The sequence below is a fragment of the Cricetulus griseus genome, chromosome 6, assembly GCF_003668045.3.
Source record: "Cricetulus griseus strain 17A/GY chromosome 6, alternate assembly CriGri-PICRH-1.0, whole genome shotgun sequence".
NCBI lineage: Eukaryota > Metazoa > Chordata > Mammalia > Rodentia > Cricetidae > Cricetulus > Cricetulus griseus.
Window position 1 is genome coordinate 121,260,037 of NC_048599.1, and position 25,630 is coordinate 121,285,666.

The 25,630-nt window shown below is 42.0% G+C and overlaps 1 protein-coding gene across 1 annotated transcript in view; it reads right to left on the reverse strand.

Moving 5' to 3' along the window:
* Fmnl2 (formin like 2) overlaps positions 1-25,630 on the reverse strand; it is a gene marked incomplete at its 5' end in the record, with an annotated part of 268,668 nt that overhangs the window by 19,110 nt on the left and 223,928 nt on the right. The window contains 6 exon segments of the mRNA XM_027420415.2: positions 3,684-3,887; positions 4,357-4,669; positions 6,377-6,478; positions 8,392-8,541; positions 10,462-10,572; positions 14,615-14,689. Of these exon segments, the coding sequence (XP_027276216.1) occupies positions 3,684-3,887; positions 4,357-4,669; positions 6,377-6,478; positions 8,392-8,541; positions 10,462-10,572; positions 14,615-14,689 (955 nt within the window).

The following is a 25,630-nucleotide window of genomic DNA, read 5'->3' on the forward strand; positions in this document are numbered from 1 at the left end:
TGCCTAAAGGAGGAGCTACAGATTCAGCCGAAGTTTGTGGGCAAACCTGGAGTCACAGTCCGACTACCTAGAGACACAATGTCAAATGCAATGGCTCAAGGTTGGATGGAGTGAAGAGATGTCAAAGCACAGGGTGACCAACAGAACACACAGCAAACACCCAACACACTTGGTGATGAGAAACCTACAGAAAAGCTTGATTGGCCCATCTTTTGTGGAAGCAGAAAGAACAGAAAATACAAAATACATATAGATTAGATACGGTTAGAGTCAAGTGGCCCAGCAGTTCACACACTCGGTACAATTTCATGCTTCGTGGACACACTTCAGCAGCACAAAGCCAAAAGTTCGTTTCCCTGCCTTTGATGACTCACTTTGTGGTTTTGTTTATGTTTCTGTATTCTCCCCCACTCTGGGAGATAGAAAAAAAACAAAACAAAACAAAGTATGTCTTGAAATGGTTCCAACCAGCCCTAGAGAACTGGCTACTCCACAGGCTGTAAACAAGTTCTTAACATAGATAGCATCAGCCTCAGCTGGACAGTGTGAGGACTGATGCCTGTCAGGGAGCAAAGGCCACCTGCCCAGGTGGCCTGCTTCAGGTGGCCTGCCTTAGGAAAGGCAGTCGGGCTGCTCTGTCAGACTTGAAGATGTGTGTTTCACTTCAAGGGAGTATTTCACACTACTAAAATGTTCCTTATAAAACCCAAAGAGTTTTCTCAACTACAGATGCTCTCCAGTGACTTGCTCCTGATTCCCTGCTGTGATTGCTTTTCCCCTAGTATCCTGCCACTGTAGACCTACTGGCTCAGGGATTTTTCCACAAGTACTGGGCATATCGGCTCAGCTCCACCTCTTAGTTCTCCTGAGACACCCTGACTCTGTCAGGCCTCTGGATTCCAGAGAGAAAAATCATTGACCAAACAAGAGTATTTTAGAAAATTAGCCTCAATTACTGTGCACTGAAAGCCAAATTAAGGATAAATATTAGGGAGATGAGAGGCCCTGAAGAAAATGCCTAATCCCAAGTTACTAAACCCTTAGGAGGGTTTTATAATCTTATAAAACAAGATCTATCCTGTAGCCATTAACAGACACAATGAGATAAAGAGGACTTCTTCAATCCCGCCTATAGAACTATACTTGGCATAAGAACAATGGAGACATCTGGGGGGTGGGGGCATCCTTTGAGCAGCAGTTATAAACTGAGCACAGAGCTCTGCACCATAAATTTAAGACACTCCCGAGTCAATAAAGTTTAAAAATAGTGGCAAAGGCTTAAGACAAAACAAAATTGGGGGGGGGGGGGGAGGCACGGCCCTATAGAAGCAAGCTACCTGGGATTTGCAGCCCCGGCCTACAACACATTTCCCTGCCACAGTGTCTGAACTCTGCTTCAGCTCGTGGGAATAATGCAAGCAGATGCTGAAGCACATGTTAGCTTTTGCAATGGAGGAAGCGGCAGCTCCAGGTGAGGGATGGTAGACACATCTCCCAGGGAATACTCATCCAGGGCTACAAAGAAAGCTTAATGAGCGGCCCGGGTGCACAGGACAACAGTGGCATCCACATTCAGTCACCAAGAACAGCCTGGTAACAGAACAGACACCCAGAGATGGTGTGAGGGTTGTCATTTACATTCACAATCCAACAGTTGCACGGTGACCGTCCTCCACCTCTCCTCTTCAGAGGCACTAAAAACTCTAGAAGAAAGTATTAACAGGGAAGACCTTGAAGAGGAAGAATAAGCCACAAGTTTACCATGAAACTGAAAAGGCATCTTCTTTGTATCTTTGATAATTTTATAGATGTCAGGGTGGCAGTAGAATCACAGAGCTGAGGTGGGCAAATCTGCTTCAAGAAACTTACAGAAGGCTGAAAGGGTTGCAGTCACTTGGAAGAATTATCACGGTGGGGTAGAGGGGGGCAGATAAAGCTGCTGACAAAATCCTTGGATGGATTGAAAAGAATAAATCTTTATGCTAACTAAAGACTGTTATTTAAACGTCAATACTTCTGAGACCATCATAGCGTTGGAACTAGAGACTGTCAGGGTAGTGGCTCACAGTAACTGAGAGAGTTCAAGAATGGATGGGTGGAAGTGGACCAGTATCCCAGGGACAGCCATCCACCTCAGAACAAGGTGCCCAGTATCACAGGGACAGTCACCTCAGAGCAAAGTGCCCAGTATCACAGCGACAGCCACCTGAGAGCAGCACTATCTAGTGTCACAGAGACAGCTAGCCACCCTAAAATACAGCTACCTAGTAAACCAAAGTGGCAACTTCAGGGCTGTGTTAGTACATTGGTCCAGTTTTTGTCAACTTGACACAAGTTAAGAGCCATCTTGGAAGAAGGAGCATCAATTGAGAAACTGTCTCCATTAGATTGACCTGTGGGCAAGATGTGGGGTATTTTGCTGATTAATGATTGATGTAAGAGAGCCCAGCCCACTGTAAGCTGTGGCACCCCTACATCCTTATATAAGAAAGCAGACTGAGCAAGACATGAGGAGCAAGCCAATAAGAATCATTTCACCATAGCCTCTGCATCAGTTCCTGCTCCAGCTTCCTTCCTTGAGTATCTACCCCAATTTAGCTCTATGATAAAACTGGAAGCTAAAAATAAACCCTTTCCTCCCCAAGTTGGATTGGTGATGTTGTTTATCACAGCAATAACCAAAAGCAAACTAAGACAGTTATACAGTCCACCTAAGAGGAGAGCTGCCTGGAACCAGCAGGTGGCAACCTCAGAGCAGGTACTCAACAAGGACAGCCACTTCCAAGGGAAATTACTTAGTATCACGGGGATAGCCACCTTCAAGAACGGTTACTCATTATTACAGAGAAAGCTACCCAGTAGCAAAGGATGACAACCTCAAAGTAGTTCTCAGTGTCACAGGACAGCCAGCTCAGAGCGGAGAGCTCCATGGCACAGGGTGGCAACCTCAGCACACTGCTGCCCCCTGTCACAGGTACAGCCATCTCAGAACAACTCCACACTCAGTAACACTTTAACTGAAACAGCTTCATATTAAAGTGTAAAATTCCATTTCCAAGGGTCCAAAACAGTCACTTATCTCAGGGCTTTGGAGCAATTCTCTTCCCCTCTCTCACCTCTGTCTCTTTTATTTCCGGTACAGCAGGCACACCCACCTTTAGGTCCTGGTGTACAGGAGGACATGGGTTACTTGGAAGCTTTTTCAAATCATAAAGAAACTGCTGATAGTACCACCTCCCTTTGAAGCTTAAAACTACAGGCAAATACTGACACCTACAAATGTTTACAAGGCATGCCTGCAAGCCTGTATGGAGCATTTACTTATAATGACACGTTCTCCTTTACAGACGGCACTCCAAATACCTCCAAAAAAGAGTAACACTCACTATTAGCACCTAACTCAGAGCTCTGGTCACTGTAGGTAAAGAAAGTGGAAGGCTGGATGACAAGGTCAAAACTTCCTCTAGGAAGAATGTGACCAAGGCTACTCATGGGCCAGTGCCTCTCATGTCTGACAATCTCCCCTATACTGGTTATAATAGCAGGAAAGCCCTATAAGGGATGTGTGCAGATGAGAAGGATCTAATTGCTGCTGAAAAAGCAGTTTTAGCTCTCCAGAGGGAGAGAAATCAGGATTTCTCTCTCACACACACAGTACCAATGTTTTCATCCCAAGCTCTTACCTGCTAATCCTGAGTTGAAAACTACTGTGGGTGAAGAAGTCCCAGGCAGTGGGGGTGCAGAGGGAGGTGGGGGTGGTAGAGGAGGAGCTGGCACAGTCTCAGCTGCAGGACCTGGGAGTGGTGGGGGTGGGGGCGGGGGAGGAGGGGGTGGAGGCGGTGGGGGAGGAGGGGGTGACATAGGTGGTGATGCTGGTCCATTTTGTGCTACAGAAAAGAAGAAAATGTCATGTGCACATAAAGCATGAGAAATTGCACTGGCCACATGGTTCATCAGGTAATGCTAGCTAGATCCTGGGACCCCACGTAAAAGTGGAAGACTACTGACTACACAACATAGGTGGCCTCTGAGCTCTACAAGCATCCTGTGGCATACACCCGCACGTAGACCTCACTTATATATAACAACAATAAGCAATATTGTATCTTCATTATGTGTGTGAATATGTGCACACCTGCAGAGGCCAGAGGCGACAACAGATCCTCTGGAGTTGGGAGTTATGGGTAGTTGTAAGCCACACTTCATGGGTGCTCAGGCAAACTCAGTTGTTTAGAAGAGCAGTACATACTCTTAACCACTAAGCCATTTATCCAGCTCCTCAAAACGTAATGTTTCTTAAGATAAGTAAAAGGGCATAAGACGGTAAATCTCTACCTCCCCGGCAAGGTATCTTACCTGCTTCAGGCATATCTGATGATGGAGGTAGTGGTGGGGGAGGAGGGAGTGAAGGTCCTGAGGAGGTGGCCCCTGTAACTGGTCCTACATAGTTACCCCCTGCTAGTTCTGACCCCCCGGACAATGTGCCAGAGGCCACAACTGGCAGTATGGCAATGTCCCCATCCCCCTTCTTCTGAATTTTAATGGTCCCTTGTTTCTCCAGTTCATGAATCTTTTTTTCCAGGGTAGACTGTCTCTGAATGGCTTCTTCCTTTTCTTTGACCATTTTCCTTAATGTGTGAACTTGGGTATTTGCATCTTTGTAGATTTCCTGCAAAAGAGGTCCTGGTTAGGTTTTTTACTTCATAGGACAGTCCCAGTTATGCCAACTGGGTACACCAACTGAGGAGAAAGGGTGGAGCGAAAGAAAGCACTCTGACGTTTGGGGAAATCTTTGGAATTCAGACAGAACTTACGGAGTCGCAGTAATTACCAATTGAACTGATAATACATGCAATGTATTCTAGCATTTGCTATTGTTAATGAAGTCATTTCAATTTTATAAGCGGAAATTAACTCCATTTTCTCCATAGGCAGAAAAGGACAGAGCAGAGATGACTTTATCCCCCAAACTGGATTTGGAACATCCCACAGGTATCCTGGTGGTTCGGGATGCTCTCCTTCACTAATTATAAAATTTATTTATAACCCCTAGATATGCATTAACTAACAAGAGACAAAGGGCCCTAAATCAGACTAGGATTAAAACCTCTGCAAAGGTTGGATATAGTGGCACAGCCTTTAATCCAAGCACCGTGGAGGCAGAGGCAGGCCAATCTCCGTGAGTTTGAGGCCAGCCTGGTCTACACAGTGATTTATCAGGTCAGCCAGAGCTATATAGTGAGACCCTGTCCCAAGAAGATACATAATTAATAGGCAAGCAAACAAACTCTGCAAAGCCTGGGGTGACCCATTCATGAGTGACCAAAAGCTAGGGACATGGCTCCATTTCTCTGGCCCTTGACTGAGCTCAGGACAGCCACTGCTGGAATATTTTTCCTTCAGTGATGCATTTAACAAAACAACCCAAAGCTTCCCACCACTAATTACTTATCTTTCTCGTAGTTTAGAGGATAAAACAAAATTAAAATTCAATTCAAAGGCTGTCTTGACTGTTTCTATTAAGAGAGTCCATGGATATTCTAGTGTAAGTGGCTTTGTGGAACTGAACTTTCTGGCTGGGCCTTGCATGTGTTATCTGTCACCACAGACCTCCAGCAGACATGGAAACATTCTTCACATGCTATCATTAATAATCTAAGTGTCTGAACTTGAATAGGACCCATATGCCACAACTTAGCCTTGATGGTATGCCAGAAAATAAATATGCAAAGGTGTCTGTCAGAATAACCATCACATAAAATGTGCCATCACATTAACCATTGTGTGAAGGCAAGCCATGTGCCTAAAAGCCCTCCATTTGTGTCTACTTTCTGTTCTACACAGTTCCAAACACATGGATGGTACTCCCTAAGTGCCTGACACTTAAAGTATAATGACAGTAAGGCAAAATCAAATAGCTAGAATGCACTGGATTTTGGTCTGGGGTAAATACCTTTAGGTCTACCCTGTGTGGTGAATTGTTTCCATAGCAACCAAAAATATCTGGTTTTGAGTAAAAGCAAAGTAAATAAATACAATGGAGTCCAAGTCCTAATAAAAATAAATATGTGGCATGAATCAAATCCATGCCTTGTTTTTATTTACAACCACATGGAGGATCCCAAGATGGGAAGACAATGTTGCTCCCAAAATTTGAAATAAGGGAATACTGAAGCTGGAGTTTTTGATTTCGCACACATGGTGTACACATACCTTATGTGTACTTTTGAGTACCACCCTTGAAATGGTTTCAATAAACACACTGCATGGGCACACACCTCTGCAATGAACATGCTCCACACTGGACCAGCCTAAAGCTGGAGCACACTGAATTCCCTGCCATGCCTGCCTGGGTAGCTGCTGCTGGCACACTTACCCGAACAACATCCAGTTCCTTATTCCTCTGCATGAGTTGCTTTTCCAGTTCCACAATCTTGGACATGGCTTCATTCTCCGTGTCCTGTAGCTTTTCAGACAGCTGTGAAATTGTGACAAAGAAACAGTGTCATAACACACATCATTCTGACCAGATCCTTGGGTCCTCAGAAGTATAAGTCACAGAAAAACAGGGGCCCACTAGAATTTTGCATATATTCTATGTGTTATTTTTTGGAAACATTAAATGTTACATTGTGCTTCTGAAGACATATTTGTGTTTCTACCGTAATTAATAATATATATGTAGCCTCCATAACCCATACAATAGCCTCTCCATGTTTGAACATGCACAGCCATGTCTCCTTCCATGTCCTGGGGCTAACAAGAATAGAAAAAAATAATATTAGGGAAGAGTGGAGGGCCACCTTATCCACCCCCCCCCAAAAAAAGGGATCATCATGCAAAAGCTGCTATAAAATGATGAACCAGAAAACATGGCCACATTATTTTAGTCTGCTAAACAAAGTGCTATGGTTTGCTTTAACCCAAACTACCCAAATAATGGCAGTTATTTCTATAAAAGACAATATAGGAAGGCTGGCTTGGGAGGCATGAGTGGAGGAGGGAAGCTGGGTGCTAAGTAGTTCCTTGTCACATAAAGTTCTATAACCAAGTAACTTCTGATTTCCCTCTGGACAGAATCACAGGTAACAATAACCATGGAGGCAAGACATTTCGAAGCTAAGACTGTAATTTCAAAGAAAGGGCAAGAAGTAAAGAGAAAAAGAAAGAAAACAAATCTTTTAAGGGAAATAATTGGACCTGTAAATTCTCTTACTAAGCAGACACCAATCACATCAATGCAGTTATGAAAGTAGGGAACCTTGCTTTAACTATAAGCCACAGGGAGACCAGCTTCTCAGTGATGGTAAGGGATAAAATAAACTCATATAAATTTTAAGACTGTAAAATAAAGTGGTGGAAAACAAAAGCATTCTTCAGAGACAAAAATTACATATTTTTAATTTTTTTCTTTTGTTTTTTCAAGACAGGGTTTCTCTGTGTAGCCTCATCTGTCCTAGAACTTGCTCTCTAGACCATGCTGGCCTAGAACTCACAGAGATCCACCTTCTTTTGCCTCCCAAATTCTGGGATTAAAGGAGTGTGCTACCACCACCCAGTGAAAAATAATATCCTTACAAAGAGAAACAATTCACTTCCTAATAAAGAAAAATTCCAATCAAATCATGACAAGAATTTTGTTTTCAAGAGCTCCATGGTACAGTACTTCCTCTCATATATGAGGCCCAAGGTGCACTGCTGGGCAGGGGGGACAAGAATTTAGCCTTCACAATGTTTGGGATTTTTGAGAACTAATTTATTCTCAATATTAAATTTGTTAACATCTCAAAGCTTTTGGGTTCATATTAACTTGTTTGCAGTTAATAAATAATCCCTTAAAGAAAATCAGAACCCTGTCCCCTGTATAGTTGACATTATACCAGGAGGACCTGCTTCTTCAGAGAAGCCCACAGATGACCAAGCCAGTGATTTCCGGTAAAATCTCTACAAAATGAACCTGATTAGCATCTGAGGCATTGCTGAGGAAGGAATGTGGAGATCGTATCAGAGACATGAGACAGTCCTGAACCTTGGGCTTTGATGGCACTTTGAGAAAGTGGGTCATCTTGAGACTCCTTCATCAGGCCAGATGCCCTCTTTTCACTTCCCTCTCTAACCCTTCCACTGTCAACCATCCTACTCCTCTGTGCTGGCAACTAGGATTGCTAGTGCATGTGACTTGGGAGAAATGGAACAGGATTTAAGTGGAAACAAAGCAAAGGTCTCTCCTGAGACATACCTTCCTTCTTTAAAGACCCAGAGGGAATTGGAGGGCTCACTGGCCCAGAAGCTGATTATCCCTCCACTGTAAACTCTTCCACTTCCTACCATCCAAGGTAGCATTAGCTCATCCTGGATGCCAGTGCACTTTCCTCTCTGAGATGCACTTACATGAGAGATGTTTTCTTCCAGTTCTTCCACCCGCTCCAAGGCGGCATTCTTGGTTTCCGCATCTTCCAGCAGAGCCCCCACGTCAAACACGTTGTCTAGGTAAGCCTGAATCTGTACTTGCAGCTTGTCACTCTCTGTGTGTTTCAGCTTCTAAACACCAAAATTCCAGAGAAGATAGTATTCATTTATCTGTGGACACAGACTGTAATTATCCAACCCTCTACTCATTCTGTTGCAAGTATCCTACTTTTCCCCACCTGAGTTTAACACATCATCCTCAAGAGAATTACAGCACATCCCTATGAAGAAGGTATGGCCAGACCATATCCCAGATACACATACACATGCATTCATGCAACATTTACACGTATGTACGTCCCTCAAATCCTTCCTACTCTAGCCTAAAATATATATATGTAAAATCAAGACCACAGAGGCATTAAAGGAGGATTTGAAATGGAATAGCTACAAGCCCTGTGAAAATCTTCATAACCCCTAAGGGTGTTATGAAGAAGAGTAAAGTGGGGGACATCTTACCAGGGCTGTGATTGGTGGCTGGGGACAGAGTACAGCTAGGAGCTACCAGTTGTATTCATATCTAACGTTGGGTTATTTCAGTCCACAGTGCTAGAAGACCCCATGCAGGATTCAATTCCTAAGATGGTGCCTTAGGAACAGCTCAGGGATCCCCAAAGCATGAATCAGAAAGTGTCTTCCAGTTCAAGGGTCCCAGAACAAGGGACCTAAAGCAACCCAGCTAGCTATTTCTCAGGGGACATTAGAGGCTGAAAAAAATCAGACAATCCGCCCATGGGGCACATTATGACTTTCTCTGGGGAAATATCAGACCAGAATAATATCCAGCACATAGATGATGCCAGTAAGTTAACAAGAATATCAATGACCACTTGCAAAGAAGGCTGCCTTTGAAAACAAATAAAATATTTATATGTTAGATGCATAGAATATTTTTCTTCTAATGATCTCTGTCCATCAGGGTCCAGCAAGAATATAACACAATTAAAGAAGTACAGGGTTAGGGGGTTGGTATTTTATTTATTTATTTATTTATTTATTTATTTATTTATTTATTTATTGCACAGTGTTCTGTCTGCATGTATGCCTGTAGGCCAGAAGAGGGCACCAGATCTCATTACAGATGGTTGTGAGCCACCATGTGGTTGCTGGGAATTGAACTTAACCTCTGGTTAAGAGCACCAGCTAGTGCTCTTAACCTCTGAGCCATCTCTCCAGCCCCAGGGGGTTGGTATTTTTAAGAGAAATTTCGGATAACATAATTTCTGAAGGAAAATGAGTTTTCTCTTAGGCTTAAGTTGAAATTCTACAGTCTAACTTGTTTTAAAGAGAGTACATTCACATGGGAAAGGGAAAATAAAAGCTTCCTGACAAAGAGGGGCATATATCTAGTGGACACAAAGGTCCTGGAGTACATCTATGACTACCACTTATACTTTCTGTTCCTTTATTGAAGAACTTCAGGGAAATGGCCTGGCACTTCCGTGAGGCAGCAAGAAAAGAAACTAAACTCCTTTCTCCCAAGAAGTGAAAGCAAGGGTTCTAGAGCAGCAAACATGTTTAGCAGAATTAACAGCTGCAGGAGGAAGTCTACAGTGTCCATTTCCTCACTTCATTTTTGTGCTCTAAGCATTAATGCATTCTACACCATACTTGGCTTGATCATGCCTGCTCAGATGGGGTCTCAATAGTGCCCCAAAATAAGTTTTTTTTCCAGTTTTGATGAAGGATGCAATGAGACTTGATCTAGACAGAGCTCAGAAATGAAGTAAAGTTGTAACAATGCTCCCAGAGGCTGTCTGACTCCAGTACTAAAGGGCTGCAGGCCGTGGACCCACAGATGTCCCAGGAATTCTGTATTGAATCCAACTTTGCTGGCAAACTGTATCATTCAAATTGGTTCCCTTTAACAAGCACGACAATCGTTAACCTCACAGTGCTTCAGACATTCTGATGTTACTATGAAGTGAACCTCAGAGAACAGGAGATAAACCCATTCTTAAAAAAGGCCCCCCAAAAGATTGTGATACTCACGTCCAGGTATTCATCCAGGCCCAACTTGGTAAATTCATATTGGAGGTGAACTCTGAAGTTCATATCTTCTACTGAATGGACTACAATATTAATAAATTGCATAGAAGCCACCTGAAATGAAATTTCCAAGGGGTTAAATTGGCTCCAAGTGCTTTCTCCCAATTTAAGCATTTCAAGAACACACACTTCATTTCATGAGTCTCAATTTACACTAATTCCTTTTTCTTTGACGTCACTAAATCTTCAAAGAAAAAATCTTGTAAGTTTTAATAAAAGGAATCAAAGAGGCACCACAAGACACTACTTCACAGTCACTTAGAATGGCTATAATTTTTAAAACGTAAATGATATTGGCAAAGATGTAGGGGAAAAAAAAAAACAACCTTCTCACTTTGCTAGTGAGAATGTAAAATGATACAGCCACTTTGAAAACATGAGTTACTCAAAATGTTAAGCACCATGTTTGTCATATGGCTTAACAATTCAATTGCCTAAGAGAAATAAAGAAACTTGTTCACATAAAAAAGAACATAAATATTCTAATAGCAAATATACCAACTGACTGTGGAAAAACACCCAATGTCTATCATGAATGATAATAAATGATGAATAAATAAAATGAAATACAATCATAGGATGGAATATTCTAAGACAATAAAGTAGAATGAAGCTCTGATACATGTTATGACATGGATGAACTTGGGGATGTCATGGTAAATGAAACAATGCCAATGAAAAAGGACCACCCATTGTATGATTTCATTCATATCAAATGTGCAGAGTATCCCAAACTACATCGATAAAAAGCAGATTAGCAGATACTTAAGGTTGAAATGTAGAGCACATGGGAAGCAATTTTAATGGCATAGGGATTCTTAAAGGGATGAAGGTGGTTATAATTGGACTGTGAATGGTTAACACACATTAATCATACACTTTCCAAGGTGCTATGTTAATCTAATTTCAAGAAAGCTGTTCTTAAAAAGTTATATAGGTATACAGAGCAAAGTACAAATTACTTCAGAGATATAGATCATATAAAATGTGAAATTAATACAAAGAGTAACATTCAAACCATGTTGAACCTACTTCAGAAAATTCAGTTTGAGCTCTATCCTACCAAAAGTTAGTAACTAATCCTGTTCACATCTTTCTAAAAGCTAGATCATAAACACTTTGGTTGCAGTGCTTCCTCAAAAAGACTGGCCCTAAGACCTGTCTCAGAAAAAAAAAAAAAATCAGTCCTCAGTTTAATAAATAAGGAACAGATTTCAACAGACCCATACTGTTTTCAACAATGACAATCTATTGATGGAAACAATGCCTTACTCATGTTTGCCTCTACAGCATAACCCACCAGAGGCTTTGGGAAGAAGGGAAAACAATCACGGACCAGATTCACAAGCATTTGGAAAACCATTTACTGACCCCCTCCCTTGTTCCCAGGAACTGGAAATCAAACTCAGTCCCATGCACATTAAGCAAGTCCTTGACTTTGGGCTTTATTGCCAACCCTCCCCCTCTGCATTTATTTTATCTTTTATTTTTGTTATCTTTACTGAACTAATTCTTTTTTAAATATATGTTACTGAGATAGTTAATGGTAATTTTCAACTTCATACATTCTAGACTAACCTGGGAATCAATTTTTTTTAAGATTTATTTATTATGTATACAGTGTTCTGCCTGAACACCAGAAGAGGACACCAGATCTCATTATAGATGTTTGAGAGCTACCATGGGGTTGCTGGGAATTGAACTCAAAACCTCTGGAAAGGCAGTCAGTGCTCTTAAACTCTGAGCCATGTCTCCAGCCCAGGAAGAAGGTCTTGATGAAGGTCTACGTACTTTACATCAGTCTTTGGGCATGTATGTCTGCAGGGGGTGGGGAGTGGGGAAATGTCTTGATTAACTGTTATGAAAAGATCCAGCCTACACTAGGTGGTACCATTCCCTAGACAGTGGTCTTGAATTGTACATGAGTAGACAAATGAATCTGAAAACAAACAAGCAAATATGAAAACAGGCATTCATTCCTACTCGGCTACTTCTGTGATGTGTTGGCCAGCAGGCTCACGATCCTGCTGTGGTGAATTTTCATTATAATGATTTGAACCTGGAATTGCAAGTCAGATAAACCACTTTCTTCCCTAGTTGCTTTTTATTGGGTCATCTCATCACAGCAACACATGGAACCAGAACAGTTATATACTGGATAGCTTAGAAGATACATAAATTCTCTTAGTGGAAAAGGGACCCTCTTGAAATTGTGAAAAAGTAGTTTAGGTTCTCCAGTTAAAAAAAAAAAATCTTGTTTGTTTTTTTCTCTCCAGTTTTCGGTTATTAAAAAAAAAAAAAAAACCAACAGGCAAAAAGTCTCATAGTACATTAAAGGGATTTATACCATTTAATATGGGGACTATATTGTTTGGGAAGCTGGGAAATTCAATGGAATTTCCAAGGAAGTTTATCAAAGGCCTCATTTTCTGGAGAGAAATCGAGTTAGACTCTCCCGTCTTTCCTTGTTGCTTCTGAAAGCAAATCTAAATGACGTGCTGACTTTCATGACGGCCTATGAGCCAAGTAAAGGATGATACCCTGAATCCAGCAGCATCCTGCACACTGTGCCTTGTGAACCTGGACACAGACGAAGTAAAATGACAGGAAATGGGTCCCAGTCTGTATGCAAATGGCACAAGTGCTTTAAGGAACTTAGGATAATTCCAGCAGAAGCTCAAATGACCACGTCAGCAGGCATTATAAATGAGTAAGGCGGGCAATACATAACACAACAAATTGCAGAGAGAGCAAATTTTGTTTTTTATATCAAAGAGGCAGGAGCTCCTTGGCTATAGTAGCTAATACTCCAATAGCCAACAGGGAAGGCCTAAATATAGTAAATATAGTTGGGTACTTTGAATTAAAAAAAAAAAGATCAGACATCCATTTTGATGCACCATACCCAAAGCTTTTCACAGAAGAAATGACTGTGTGAACAAGTGCACATGCTTTGAGTACATAGGCTGACCTCAGCCATGGCTCTACCAGAACAAGAAAGGTCCTCTTGAGAAGCCATGGGAGAGAAGCTGGCAATGAGCCAATGTCCAGGGCTCATCATACACCTATCAACCACTTCAGCATCACATAAAATCCCAATAACAAGAACTAAAAGGTCATTGTAAAAGTGACACTTGTTTTACCATTTCACATTTTTAAAAATAATTTAAAAAGCAAATATCAGCTCTAATGGAACAGAAAAGTTCTATAAAGGATTTTGCCTTCCTGATTTTAAAGAGCTGAAACTAAAATGCACATAAATCTGAGGTCCAAGGAACGAGTTCTCACACAATAGACCTAATGTGTTTCATGCCTTACAGTCACTGCAGTGATTCAGATGAATACAGGATTCCAAAGCACAGGCTTTGCCTGCAAGAACTGTTAGGATACCTGTTCTAGAGGCCAAGAGATCCAGAGAAGGAGCCCCTGGGAAGACTAAAGCAGGTCAAAGTCTGCAGAAAGAGGTACACTTCTCACTGCAGGAGAAGTGAGGTCTTGGGCCCGGAATGAAGACTGAGGTGGAATTCAGAAGTGCTGAAACACCCTGTGGTGGCTTCCTAAGGACTACAGGGCTCCTGCAGAGCCACATACTCCTGCCTGTGCTGCAGCCAGAGCAGGAAGGAAGAGCCATCAGCACTGTGTCCATCTAGGACAAGCCAATGGTTCAGTCAGCAAGGCCAAGCACTTTAGGCTCTGAGCATTCGGTCTAGAGAAGGTACTGACAGAGGTCAAAAGTAAAACATCAAGGTTCCACCTAGCTTAGGACTCTACAGCACAACTGGCAAACTCAGCTTGGTGGCTGTGGGCATTCACAACAGGTCCTGACTCCCTTTACCCAAGTGCATGACTTGCCCTTTTATTTGGTGTACATTATTAGTATTTTGCCCTTTAATCAAATGAGTAAAACTTGAAAGAGCACCAAAAAGGGAACATACAGATAAAGGACAACATCCTATAAAAGACTACTGAACTCATTTTCCTATTCTTTGTAGTGTGTCGACTTGAGTGCGGCATGTGTTGTGTGTGTGTGTGTGTGGGGGGGGAGTGGTACTGAAATTGAGTTTGCATTGTTGAATGTAGTCCCAAGATAACTCACCATAAAATCTATGTTATTATCTTCATTTCTGAAATGTTCCATCAACTTCTCAAAGCGTTGCTTTTCTCCGCAGACCTGAAACACACATTGTTATCATGCATATGACATAATACACATAAGCATTCCAAAATTAGCTACAGAAATTTTAGTACTAACAATTATTTTCAGAATATCTTTTTTCTATCTCCCTTATACACTCCTTATTTTTCCTCAAAGCTAATTAGCCACAGATTGGAGGCATGAAGCTGACCAGATGCGGGTCCTTGGTTCCTATGGTTTTGATGTTATCAAATGTGTTCTTCCTTCAGTGCCTTTGCTCTTCCCCAAAGTTTTTAGCACATATCCACAATACAGTTCACAGCCAACTGGCTATAGATTTCCTGTATTACGGTACACTTCAGACAGAGATACTAAAGGTTCTAAATAAGCTGGTATTTAAACTCCTTGCAAGGAAGACTGACCATCTTCTTATGTCGTCTCAAATATTTTGAGCACATAACAACAGCACATAATTACAACACAGTGATTACAATACAAAAGGGACACACTGGGAATGGTTCTTATTCATCCATTGAAGGTGTATATAGAAATCTGCAGTGATTTATGAAGTTGCACCCAGCAGTCTGAATTACACACATTTTAGCTCAAATTATTATTTCCATTGATTATGTGAAAGAAATAGGCAAAGAATTCCAAACTCCAGGGTCCCAGGGTATGCTGTAATACATGAAAGTTACAAGCATATAGTTAAAAAAAAGAAAGAGAAAACAGTCAAATATTTATATCAAAATGATACTTCTCTGAAGACACACTCACAAAATCAAGGAAGAATCTTAATTCTGACCTTGTCCTTGGGTAGTTTTGCTAGAACCAAACCCTACACCCACTAGTTAGTTCACTCTGACTTTCAAGAGTATTTACTTGAACTATATGCAGGCTAAATCAGGCTACACATGCTAAAGACCACATACTCAGATTTCTTTTGTGATCCCAGAGGCATCTAGACCAATCTTCAAGAATCCTCCTAAAAGTTGCATTTCATAAAATGTAATAATGCAGCCATTTAATTCAGTCATGCTAAATCCTATATGGACATATATACAACTGAAAATGAAAAGTCCAACAAAGATAGGAATGCCATGTTTTACTTCTCTTACGTCTTCAGCATCTAGAATGATACCTAGCATATTATAAGGACTTAATATTTATTGAATCACACTGAATAGAAGATAATTAAACCAATTGTATCAAATACTCTTCACAAAGGATGACAACACTTCTATTTGCCATCACATTTTACATGGAAAGAAGCATCAGATGACAGCAGACAAGGGTTTGAAGACAGTCTTTAGTAAAGGCTCCGGGGCCTGCCGTGATGCTGGGAAGTGAAGATGAAGACCTTCTAGGACCTTCAAATCTTAACATGACTAATGTTCACAAAGCTTCAGACCAGAGGTGCCAGGATTCTGATCACTCCTCACCATTTACTTGTAAATGGTGGTTTGAAAGAAAATGGCCCCAAAGGGAGTGGCAGTATTAGGAGGTGTGGCCTTGTTGGAGTAGGTTTGGCCTTATTGGAGGAAGTGTGTCACTGTGGAGATGGGCTGAGGTCTCATATATATGCAAAACACCACCCAGTGTATGAGAGTACTTTCTGTAGCCAGAGGAACCATCAGCTACCATGTACCATGGTAGAGAGCCATCTCTCCAGCACCATGTCTGCCTGCACACTGCCATGCCCGACCATGATGCTAATGGACTGAACCTCTGACCTGTAAGCCACCACCTCAATTAAATGCTTTCCTTTTTAAGAGTTTCCATGATCATGGTGTCTCTTCACAGCAACAGAAACCATAATTAAGATACTGAAGAGAACAGGCAAAAGCACCTTGGCCTAAGTACTGCCATATTGACTTCAGCCTCCAGTTTACCTGTAGGGTGAAATAAAATTCAGGTTCCCAAGCTGTAGGGGAGCAGAAAACTTTCCACTGGCTGCCCAATCTTCTCTCTAGATCATAGAAATAGTCACTTTGCATCTTTAGTTTTCTAGAAACATGATGGCTGTTCCTAACAATAGAAAGATTGACTGGACTAAGAGGCTTGCATTGTATGTCAGGTGACAGTGATGAAACACATAAGTCCCTAATCTTTAATTCCTGATAGGTGAAAGTTGTAACTGTAACTTAGCAACAAATGTTGGTGATTTTTGTGCTAATAAACCCCACTTCTGCCCCTGCGTAGGGCTGACAGGAGAAACAAGGTTCCTGAGTCCTTGTCCTGCAGCCCTGATCAATCAATGACTCACTTATGTGGGGGTTTATTAAAATCTTTGGAATCCATAAGTGTTATCTCTCCCCTTCTCCATAGCACACAACAGACAGGGTGTAACAACACTGCCTTAAAAAAAGTTGCTGAAGACAGATGGACACTGTGGCTACACTGGAGGAAAGAGAGGAGTCTCCAGTTGGGAATAACCTGTAGTAAATTATGTTGAAAAACACTTGTCCCTGGAGAGTCTATTCAACAGTCCCACTGAGGTGGAGGTGACACTGGCAAGCATGATTTTAAAAGCGCATGAAGGCTGGGGCAGTGGCTCAGTGGTTAAGAACCCTCGCTGCTTCCATTCCCAGCAACCACATGGAAGCTGACAACCATGTGTGACGCTGGTTCCGTGGGTCCCAATGCTCTCTCCTGTCCTTTGTGGGCATTGCACAAAATTGCACACACAGGAGCATACTGATATGGCACATAAAGAGACAAGAATAATGAAAAAAAATGTCATTAAAGGCACAATGGTTCTTTTTGATGCCTCAGAAAGGCTGAGGACCAGAGATCAAGGCACATCATGGTCTGCCCTACATCCAGATGACCCCTAGAGGAGGTCAAGGTCCCTGGAAACAAAAGCTGTGAAATACAGGCAGTATAGCTGTTGCTCCCCCAACTGTGCCATTAGCATATCTTCCCAAAGGAACAAGTGTCACTCACTTGCATAGTTATGAAAATACCCCCAGTCTTGCCATGTAAAGGGAGTTATAGCCTACATATTCCATATCAGATTCCCTAACATCAGAATTTTATTCTCGGGAGAATGCTTTGCCTAGCTCTTTGTTGGGAGGATGGTAACATGAGGCATTCTTAGACTGGGAACAGCTTCACATCTCCTAAGAAGTAGACAGAGATCAATGCTTTGTTGAGGAAATAGGCATGCAGCAAATTAGAAGAAGCAACAGCCACAGGGACAATGAGAATACAATTCCAGGAGGGCGAAGTCTTTCAAATCAAAGAATGTTAGGAAGCTGACAGCGAGATTTGGCAATCTGATTCCTTTAATGTATTAAAGAGTCTGACCAAATAGTCCTAGGAAAGGTCAATAGAGTAGCAAACCGAGTTCCTAAAGGATGACTGAGCACTCACTCCCACAGATCTCAGAGTGCCCAGATAGACACATTCCACTAAAGATAACACTTACAGGCTAGAGAGAGGTCTCAGTGCTTAGGAGAGCTTGCTGCTCTTACAGAGGACCCAAGTTCTATTTCCAGTACCTATATTGTGTGGCTCACAAACACCTGTAACTCCAGCTCCAAGGAATCTCATCCCCTTTTTATGATCTCTACAGTCATATACATGCATACATCTCTGTCTCTGTCTGTCTGTCTGTCTGTCTGTCTCTCTCTCTCTCTCTCTCTCTCTCTCTCTCTCTCTCTCTCTCTCTCTCACACACACACACACTTTTTTAAAGTCTTAAAATATATTTTGAAAGACAATACTGAAATCTCTCCAGAACTATGACAGTAGTTAAAAACACAATTATTAACTATTGCAGGATGGCACTCATTGTCTAACACTTGACACATATACACCAGTGTGCTGGCTAGTGTTTTGTCAACTTGAGACTAGCTAGAGTCATTTGGGAAGAGAGAACCTCAAATGAGGAACCACCTCCATCAGATTGCCTGTGGGGCATTTTCCTGATTAATAATTGATGTGGTGTCCATTAGTGGTGGTGCTACCCATGGGCAGGTAGTCTTGAGTTGTGTAAGAGAGCAGGTTGAGCAACCCAGTCAGTGGTGTTCCCATGACCTTGGCTTCAGTTTCTAGCTCCAGGACCCTCCCTAGTAATCTTGTTCTGCCTCCCTCCACAATGGACTGTGTTGACCTGAGAATACTAAACTGAAACAAATCCTTCCCTCTCCAGGTTGCTTTTGGTCATGGTGTTTTATCAGAACAATAACAATCCTAACTAAGACTACCAATATCTCTGATAGTCCTTCTAAACAGAGCAGGGTCCTGGCTTCTGAATCAAGACTTGCCCGAGGACTTCCACTGAGAAGACTAGGAATCTGGGCCTCTGAAAGCAATAAAGCTTCTTGCCTGTGTATTCATACACTGATTAAATCCCCAGCTCTTTGACTGTCAGAAGTTAAATAGCTAAACCATCTACTCAATTCATCCAACTTGCATTTGAGCAATACCAAGAAGCCTGAGTTACTGTTTCTGGGCATCATGAGGAACTAGGATATAGTTGAGCAGGAATTAGCCCATGGAATTAGCCACAGGTGCCAGGCATCTTTGCACTGTGGTAACTCACAGATATTCATGGATTCCATCTGGGGTATTAGAGCGAATGGATTTTTACATGGCAGAAGAAAGGGCAAATGGACAGCAACTAGACAAACTACACATGAGTAATTAATGAAAAGTTTCTCATAGTCATTGTTCTATAGCTGTGAAGAGACACCATGACCAACTCAACTTCTGTAAAACCATTCATTTGGGGCTTGCTTACAGTTTTACTTAGTCCATTATCATCATGGTGGGAGCACAGCAGCAGGCAGGCAGGCACTGGAGCAGTAGCTGAGAGCTACATTCTGATCCACAGGCAGAGAAGAGTGACTCTAGGCTTGACAGGATCTTTTGAAACTTCAAAGCTTCCCCCCAGTGACACACTTTTTCCAAAAATGCCACTCCTACTAAACCTTGTAATCCCTTCAAAGAGTTCCATTCAAAGATGCACCTGCCCTACCTCTTGAGTGCTGGGATTAAAGACATGTGGCTTTGGGGCCATTCTTATTCAAACCACCACAGAAACAATAGTAGATTCCTGACAAGCAATAATTGATTGTGGTAAAGATGCCCCCAAAGCATTTGTGGTGCCTGGTATACACAACAGAAATAGGCACTAAAAAGAACATTCAATGTCTTTTCTTTAGAATACTTCATTCTGTCAACAAAGAAATCCAGGTCAAAAACATGTGTGCTATGAAACAGATAAACATGTCAAAAAACTAATGAATTAGATATCTACCTTTTTATAGCTCCTTGGTGAAAATGCACGATGACATGCTACTGACATGGGTAGGAAACCATGAAAGGGTATGAGTGACTGCTCCTGGCTCTCTCAAACTCCTGCATACTCAGATTCAGACTACTCCACTACCACTCCTCAGTAATGAATTCAGGTGATTTTCTCTGACATGTTTCTGTAGGAATGGCTGGGGATCCTGAGCCCCCTTCATGTCTGCTGAGGGAGAGGCGGATGCAACCCAGATGCACATTTGTGTCTATGTGACATGAGCAATCATTAAACAAGTGTAGTCTACAATCCCACAGGAAATGGGAAGGTGTGTGTGGGAAGGGAGGTAAATGCTGTACCCCACATCAAAGTGATGCTGTATTCCTTAGCCCATGCTGCTCACATCTGGACCACCACCCTACATACTTGGTCAAAACAGGACCAACATGGTTGAAAGAACATACCTCTTCTCTCCTTTCAACTGGCCTAGTTTTAGAAAATTGGTGAAAGAAGACGACATTGGTTTTCCACTGTTCTCAGAATTTACACATGGGACATCATGAGAATGCTATGAGTCATCAACACATATGGCTAATGGCCAGTGGGATGGTTGAGCAATAAAGCATTTGCCACACAAGCCGGACAACTTGAGATCGAATGCCAGAAACCACATAAAGGTGGAAGGAGAGAACTGCCTCCATAAAGTTGTCCTCGAACTTCCACGTGTGCTGTAACACATGTGCCTACACACAGTCATACACATGCAGTAATAAGAAGTGTAAAAAGCATATGCATAAACCAGAAGCATATTTGCACACAGATATGACTGCATGCTATATATCACAGCGTGTAATTTCCATCTGTCAACAAGATGCATATAATGTAAGATGCAAAAACACTTTAAAAAGTTATACCAGGGGCCGGCAAGATGGCTCAGCAGGAAAAGGCACTTGCTGCCAAACCTAACAATCTGAGTTCAATCCCTAGACTGCACATGGTAGAAAGAGGATGGTTCTCTGACCTCCAGATATATGCTATGGCATGCATATCCATAATCATGTGGAGACACACACACACACACACACACACACACACACACACACACACACACACACACACACACACACACACATATAAATAAATGTAATTTTAAAGGATTTCTTTATTTATTCTTTTTATGAGTGCTCTATCTGCATGTATGCCTTTATGCCAGAAGAGGGTACCAGATTCAAGTATAGATGGTTGTGAGCCACCATGTGGATGCTGGGAATTGAACTCAGATCCTCTGGAATAGCAGCCGGTGCTCTTAACCACTGAACCATCTTTCCAGCCCCAAATAATAAATGTAATTTTTGTTTGTTTGATTTTAAAGTACATTGTTGCAGCTAAAATTTGCTATTCCTGACTTTTTTTTTTTTTTTGAGGTCTCTCTACATAGCCCTGAATAAACTGAAACTCACTATGTAGACTAGCCTGGCCTACAATGCACAGAGATCCACCTGCCTCTGCCTATTGGGTGCTGGGATTAAAGGTGGGCGCCATTAATGCCTGGCACCGTTCCTGACTTTTACATTCCCTAGTATTGCTCGTTCCTGCACTGGCTCTGCCCTCATTTCCCCACATCTACAGGAAGGCTCTAGGGAGTTGGTATTGGATGGAGAGACTCGAGGAGTTTCAGAAAGACCCAGCCAAACAGAATGCAAAGGAGCCCTCTGTGCACTGTACTACCCCACCAGGAATATTAGAGTATCCTTAGGAGTAGGACTACCAGGAATCAAGTAAATAAGCAGACAAACTACAGCCTATACACCAGAGAAGCAAGAGCTATGCTATAAACCAAAGGGCATTTTCATTACAAATCACTGTGTGGTGGTTTCAATGAGAATGGCCCCCACAGGCTCATAAATTTGAATGTTTGGTTCCCAGTTGGTGGACTGTTTAGGAAGGATTAAGAGGTGGGTCTTATTGAAGAAGGTGTGTCGCTGGGAGTAAAGTTTCAAATGTCCACTCCACATTTCCCTCTCCCTCTCTCTCCATTTGCAGGATGATATAAGCTCTCAGCTAATGCTCCAGCACCAGGCCTGTCTACTTGCAGCTATGCTCCATGGACTAAATGATGCTCCATGATGCTCATGGACTAAACCTCTGAAAATGTAAACAAGTCCCCAATTAAATGCTTTTTTCCATAAGCTGCCTTGGCCATGGCGTCTCTTCACAGCAATAGAACAATAACCAAGACACTGATAAATCAAGCCCACGTAAATAAATTCATCAATCTTGATTAACAGAGTGATATGAACATGCTTATCCTCCATCTTCAGGCCATAGACTTCAATCTGATAATGCAGCCACTGGCCACCCATACGTGTGGGGTTCTGCCCAATACAGCTGCCCCTCTTTGTATCTTTAAACTCTGCCACTGCTGGAAGTGAGGTGCTATGAGGACAGAGATGGTGCACCTTTGTCACATTAAGTGAGATCTTTCAACCTGGGCTGTACAGCTACAGCTCTGTCACAACCAAGCTGTTAGTTCAGGGAATGCAGGGAACACTGTGGACTTTCACATTTTTGAAGCTGTTTGGCTTTCAGGCCATACTTTATGAAGATATATGGAGGGAGAGGCAGGAAGATGATTCAGTGGAAATAGGCGCTTGTTGCCAAGGCTGACTACCTGAGTTCAATTCCCAAAACCTACAATGTGGAGAAAACCAACTCCTACAAGTTGTCTTCCAACCTACACACACACACACACACACACACACACACACACACACGAGGCCTGACTGTAAATGTGTCTGAGTTAGTTATATAAATTTAAGGGCCCCTTGCTTAAGTGTTTCCTTCTTGCCCTGTTGCCTGGCATCTGCCTCAATACTTTCTTTTTCTCCTGCCACAGTAAGGCCCTGTGATCTGCAGGGCTCCCTGCAGGAAAGCATCAGTGAGAGGCAAACTCTGTTAAGCCTTACTGGACTCCCCTTGGGGCCTGCTGGAGAACAAAAGTTCCATTTTCTTTTTCAAGCCCTCATAAAGAAAATAATTATTTTATAGTTATTTTTATTTGAAAAGCACCTTTCACCTTCTCTTGCAAACACCCACAGTCTGATAGTTACTAACCCTTAGTGCCCAACAAAACCACTGTTCTAGTGTGTTCCACAACTGCCAGGATCTTTTACTTCATACACAGAGTCCAAACGGCTATTGTGATAGAAGCAGACCCCACAATGGACCTGCTGGAGGCTCCTTAGAATTTAAGAAAGAAATGTTCATCATGGAATACTTTAAAATGGAACCACTTCACTCCAAAAAAATAAAAATGGAGTCTACAGTGTCATCAGCCTTCTTAATGAACCATAGATCTGTCTTGGCTGCAGAGACACTGGACTCACAGAATCTGATGTTTCACTAATACTAAGCATTCCTGTGAAAACTTCAGTCATTTCCAGATGTTTCCAAACATCCAGATGTTCAGAGACAGACACCTAAAGCAAAAGGAGAGTTAATTTCTATGTGTATATTTTACTGTGCTACATAAAATTATCTCAGCAGAAGGAGGGCTAGTGACATCTCTAAAGACTGATGCACACAACTTAGATGAGAGAGGTGTGATAACACCCCCCTACACAGAATGCACAAGGGTCCAAAGATAAATAACACATCATATGTGATTTAGCTTAGAAGTATTCCCAGTGTCCAACTTGGATCTCTTTGGTTTCAATGAGGCCTAAATGTTCTCTTTTAATTTAGACATGCTCTCATCAGGCGCATCCTCCGAGTACACCCCAGTCAAGACGGTGGGCAGGGTTGGGAGGGAACACACAACAACGATTCTTTAGTTGTTGCTGCATGCCCTCTCAACCACAGCAACAGCAAGTCATGGGTCTGGAGCAGCACTTTTGAGCACAGACTCTGGGACCTGCTAGGGGGACAGCTGTCAATGCATGCTCTCCCCACACTCAGTTCCCCACAAATTAAATCCAACAAGCGTCCACCATGGATGGATTCAGAGCCCTTGACTACAAAGACCTGTTGGCTAAATATCTCAGACCAGCAAGAAGAAAATGCCTGAAGGTGATTCAACAATGGCTCCCACCTCCTCTTTCTCCTACACTCTTCCCCTCACTCACCTGACTTAAATCATTTGCTCTTGGCCAAATGGAGCCCCTTCTACCCAGCAGATAGTGTGGGTAGTAGCAGTTCTTCAAAATGTTTGTGAGCCTCAAGGACTCCCGTGGGCCTTTTATAGCATCTGTGAGTGTTTTTATAATAATAAGATGCTACTTGTCTTTTCTACCTGGCATGTGCACTAGAAAGATAAAATCAAAAGACACAAAATAGGGAATGAATAAACTGTGGTACCCTGGATGGAATCAAAATAGTGGTGCAAAATTATACTGGTCATCAGTATACTCATAGTGGTCACAGTTTCTGCCTTTTTTTTTTTTTTTAAAAAAAAGCCAGTTTCACTTAAGAATGTATTTGATGAAGCAGTAATAATATTAATTTTATTATACATTTTACACAGATGAAATGAGAGTTTTCCATGATGAGATGAGGCCTGCTTAAAACAGTCTCAGTGTATATACAGGTCCAGTAAGAAAAAACATCCTGTCTCATTCCACTTTTCCAAATGAGAATGAGAGACAAAGTGACAACCGAGGGCTGGGCATGGTGGGGCATGCTTTTATCCCAGCAAAGGAGAGGCAGAGGAGGATGAATCAGTGGCTTTAAGGCCAACCTGATGTACACAGTGAGTTCCAGGGCAGCCAGGATACTTAGTGAGATCCTGGCTCCTACCCCACCCCTCAAAAATGTAACAAAGTGTAATTACTCAGATATATTCTTGGTAGACACATTCTTGAAAATAAACTAGGTGAGTCTTTAGAAACAACTGGGAATATTTTGTAGCCAATGATAAAATTTGAGCCTCCAGTGAACAATGGGAGCTTCAGATAATTTTCACTCTCCACTGAGCACATGGCAGCTTCTTCACTTTTAGTGATTCTTTTGGTGGTGATGAGGATGTTTAAAAATACTACACTATGAAACATGTCATTATGTAGATGATCTAGACAATTCAATGAATACAAAAATTCAAAGGACCACGGAATATTGTTGCAAAATTATAAATTCAGGTACAAGACAGGCAAGGGGGTTGGACATACTGTGCAAGATCATTAACATGGCATCAGATCCACTTGTCACTAGCATTTAAAAGGCATTACTGGTCCTTTGCTAGTAAAGTACCAATGAAGAATACTAACTACCACTACAGGATGCTGCTATTAAAATATGTCATGCTCTATCTCAGTATGTGGGTAGGGCTGGATTTTCTTCCCCTACTTCAACAAAAACACAAGTGACTATATGCAAAAGTGGATTTAAGAATTGCATATTTTGGCTGGGCAGTGTTAACATATGTCCCTAATCTCAGCAGAGGCAGGTGGATCTCTATGAGTTTGAGGCCAGCCTGGTCTACGCAGTGAAAGTTCCAGGGCAGCTAGGGCCACAGAGAAATGTCTTGAAAAACCAAAAAAAGATTTGCACCTTTTATTATACTACACTTTTTGTTTTGTTTTGCCTTGCTTTGCTTTGTTTCTCAAGACAGGTGTCGCTGTAAACTTACTTTGTAGACCAAGTAGCCTCAAACTCACAGAGAACCACCTAACTCTGCTTCCTAAATGCTGGGATTGAAGGTGTGAGCTACCACACCGGCCTATTAAAGT